Consider the following 3,904-nt stretch of genomic DNA (forward strand, 5'->3'; position numbering starts at 1 on the left):
GAGAACATACTCATTTAAAGTTGTGCAGTGTTCAGTTATGAGGTTGTTTGGCCACCAACTGTTAGTAGGTAACTACTGTGATGTAATTGGGTTCATTTAGCATTGTTTTGTTTAGTCGCATTTTTCAAGAACATAACTACAACATTAAGCGAGGAATAGCTGTATACACCATTCCCTCTAAACTGTGCAGTGTGAGCGGCTGCGCAGGTGCTGGCAGTGTGGCATGAGCATGCCTACGCGGCCACGCACACCACACAACTTATAGGGAACACTGGCTGTATACTGTTAGGTTTGTGTCAGAATATATACATCTGAAGCAAGTTAAGAAAAAATAATACAGGAAACATAACTTTCAAGCATATGGAGCAGTACAGTGCCCTGTATTTATATACACAGTAATTGCAAAAATGAAATTTTGATATCTGTTGCTGCATACTACTTGAAAGTTTCCACTACTGGGCGTTTCAACCTTCTACCAAGTAAAGCATATGCTGCCCTCTGAATTATATTGCTGTTTTATACCTAGTATCTTAACTCCGGTACTGTACTAAAATATATAATGTAATGTAATATAATACAATATAATATAATGTTAATTGTTAATATATGTTATTTTTTCCTGCACTCTAGAGATATTTTGATGATAAGAGAAACAGTTTTACAGTACTCTCCCATATATTTTCTAAATATTTAAGTTACATTATTGTCTAGTCTACCGTAAACTAAAATATAGGTAGCAAACCCGCCAGCTTTCCTTACATCAGCATTTTCAAATATAAATTAAACACTGTATGTAATACATCTTCATAATGAAGAACAAGGGAATTTTGACACTTACCCAGATCGTTGTGGTATGTTTTAATGTGGATACTCTGTACGTGATTGGAAATAATTGCATCCAGATGTTTAGCTTACAGATCATAGATAAATACCCAAGAAAGAGCTAGCCCACAAATTAGATAGGAATTTCTAAACTTGCAGTTCTGTTTATAGTCAATAATATGCTGAAAACGTAAACTTCTCTAAGAAAATAGTGTTTTTGGTACCATTCTGTTATATCTAGATAGTTACTATATGATAATATCTTAAAGAAAAAACAACTAGAATTATTAAGACAGGCTCAAAATCTAAAATATTGATGTATCATTTAATGCTATTAAAGAGATCAGCCTAGAAAGGCAGAGAGAACCACTTCACAGTTTATTCTTGCAATTTCATAAGAAAAATACCCTTCACACAACCAAAAAAGAATTCATCACTCTCTGGCATTCAGTTGATCTTTGTCTTTATATAAGAATATTAAAATAATTTTCTTGTGCACAGCTTGAGTTACACAAACTGTTCTGGCTCCCATTTATATTGGGGTTCTCTGACAGCTGCCCTAACTCACAAGTTCTCACACTGTAAGCTGGATATTTCCCCTGGGGCAATATATTATTATATATCAACATTATAAGCTAACAAGAGTTTTGGCTTCCAACGTTAGATGTGCTATCTCCTTTTCGGCCGGTCCATTGTTCAGCATTCCATTCCCCCTGCTTGAGATTGGGCTGGTCTCCCAGAAAACATTTTTCTCTGTCCCAGTGGGGGGAAGGAGTTTCTCTAATGCAAGAATGAATGAATGAAGGTGAGCCTCCAAAAAAAATTTAAATAAGAATTTTCCACTGAGTTGCATACCAGCATGCCAGGAGCTGATCTTCCAAGCCAGGCTCTGTTCTCTTACATTGTGTGAACTTGTGAAAACCACATCCCCACATGTGATTGGAGAAGAATGTGCTTCCAAGGACATAGGGCATTTCAGGGAAAGTTGGGGAAAGAAAACTGAAAAGAGTCATTCCTTCACGCCCCACAACCATATGGACTTGGCCATATAGACAACCTTCATGCATGTGTTTTGTCAAAGTAATGGGCAACAGAGCTGCAAAGGGAACCTCTTTATCTACCTGAGGTATGTGGGGAGCTTCAGAGGGAAGGAATGTGCTAGAAAGGAGAACGCCTACCTTAACCTCACCTCCAAGATGTGTAATTGTTTGGAAAGTTACATGTGCCTTTAAGGCTTTTTTCCATATTTAATAGCTACCTCCTATTTTAACATTTCATCATCGGCCAAATGAGGTTGCATGACATCAGCTCATTTCCTCAGGCTATAATATAATTTGCCTACGTGCTGTGTATCCACTTTATACATTGGAGCTGGAATCCAACATGTAAAAACATGAATATTTTGGCTATAAGCTATTTTTACTTACCGGAGCCTCACCTGGACACCATAAACATTTGGGCAATTAGCCTATTAAATCTTGATTACTTAGCAAACTAAGCATCTGTATGCTACAAAGAACAGTGTTATGGGCTGTCAAACTGTACACAGAGGAGAAAAACAAAAATGGTAAAGCTTAAAAAGATCTAGAACTAGACTGATCTAAATTTAACCTGGCCATGCTATTCTACTTGCATTATTTCAGTAAAAAAATATTTTAAATGAGTTAAATTATGGGCTCAACACTTCTGTAATACTACTGACCTTTTTTTTAAGACTATCAGTATGATACTATAGTTTTTCTTGTATATTTTTGTAGGATAAAAATTCTGTAGGGCTGGACCAGGAAAAGACAGCCATGGACCTAGCTGCTGAGCAGTTGCGTTTATGGCCAACACTCAATAAAGAAACCCAGCAGGAATTAGTTCAGAATGAGGAAAGTACAGTTTTCAGTCAAGCCATTCATTTTGCAAACCTTATGGTCTACCTGCTAGTACCACTGGACACAAGTAAAAACAAATTATTAAGAACATCAGCTACAGGGGACTGGGAGAGTGGAAGCAACAGCATTGTCACAAACAGGTACGTAAAGAAGTTCAGTGATAAGTAGTTGTCACTTGTTTCTTTTAATAAAAATATTATATCAATTACAAAAACTAAACACACTTGACAGCCATGAAAGTTTATATTTGCAATCTTTGTAACAATTTAAAGGCAGTGCATTTTGAAATCATTGTATTATAATGCCTGCTGATTTTGTATCTAACTTGATTTGTTTTCCTAAGCTCTAGACATTATTCCAATCACAGCAGAGCTTTTCTTGCGTGGTGAAGACATTGTGCCAGTACACAGCTACATGTGCATAGGGCAGGCTGTTAGGAGGAGGGAAAAAGAAATAGCAGCTTGCACTGCTGCCTGACCAGTTAGAGGAGCTCTTACTGGTCAGCAGCACCACTGAAAGAATTAGATGACTCTGCTAAGGAGTCATCCCCCAGGACCCCTGGGGTCTCCCAGAAAGCAAGCTGAAAATCCTCCCCCTACTTCCACCCATGTGCACATAATGCCAGGGATACTCTGCCTGTCTGGAGTGGAGCCAAGGTCTTCCAGAGAGGAGCAAGCTAGGTGGAGGAATCCCCCCCCCACTTCGCCCCATATGTGCAGGGAGCTGGAGACACCCTACCTGGCCATAGTGCAGGCTGGGTCTCCTGGGCAGCAACAAATGGGGGTGGAAGGGGAACCCCCTCTACTTTCTAACACAAGGGTATGGAGCTGGGGACAGCCTGCCCAGCCACAGCGCAGCCCAGGGTCTCCCAAGTGACAACAAGCATGGGCATTCCCCCCCACCGGTTACCGCCGCTCAGGAGACCCAGGCTGTGCTGTGGCCGGGCATGGTGTTCCTGGTTCCATGCCGTTGTGCAGGGAAGTTGGGGGAAGGATTCCTTTCCCCCCTCCATCTCCCCTACCCCATGCTTGCTGCTGCCCAGGAGTCCCAAGACTCAGCTGTGGCATGGCAGGGGTGTCCCTGCTCATCTGCTCAGTGCTCATGTGGTGGGTAGGGGAGTATTTCTCCTGCTGGGTTGGAGGAATGAATCTAGGGCTCAGAGCTGTGCTGGGGCAGAGGTTTCCTTCTTGTTCTTTTTCAGA

General features: G+C 40.8%; 1 protein-coding gene across 1 annotated transcript in view; it reads left to right on the top strand.

The window, feature by feature from the left end:
• The window catches only part of SBF2 (SET binding factor 2), a 584,661-nt gene that overhangs the window by 465,584 nt on the left and 115,173 nt on the right, over window positions 1–3,904 (top strand). Inside the window, exon 18 of the mRNA XM_019519970.1 lies at window positions 2,580–2,842. Coding sequence (XP_019375515.1) covers window positions 2,580–2,842 — 263 coding nt within the window. The remainder of the gene's footprint in view (window positions 1–2,579; window positions 2,843–3,904) is intronic.

Source organism: Gavialis gangeticus, unplaced genomic scaffold (assembly GCF_001723915.1).
Source record: "Gavialis gangeticus isolate Ggan-Ray unplaced genomic scaffold, GavGan_comp1, whole genome shotgun sequence".
Taxonomy (NCBI): domain Eukaryota; kingdom Metazoa; phylum Chordata; order Crocodylia; family Gavialidae; genus Gavialis; species Gavialis gangeticus.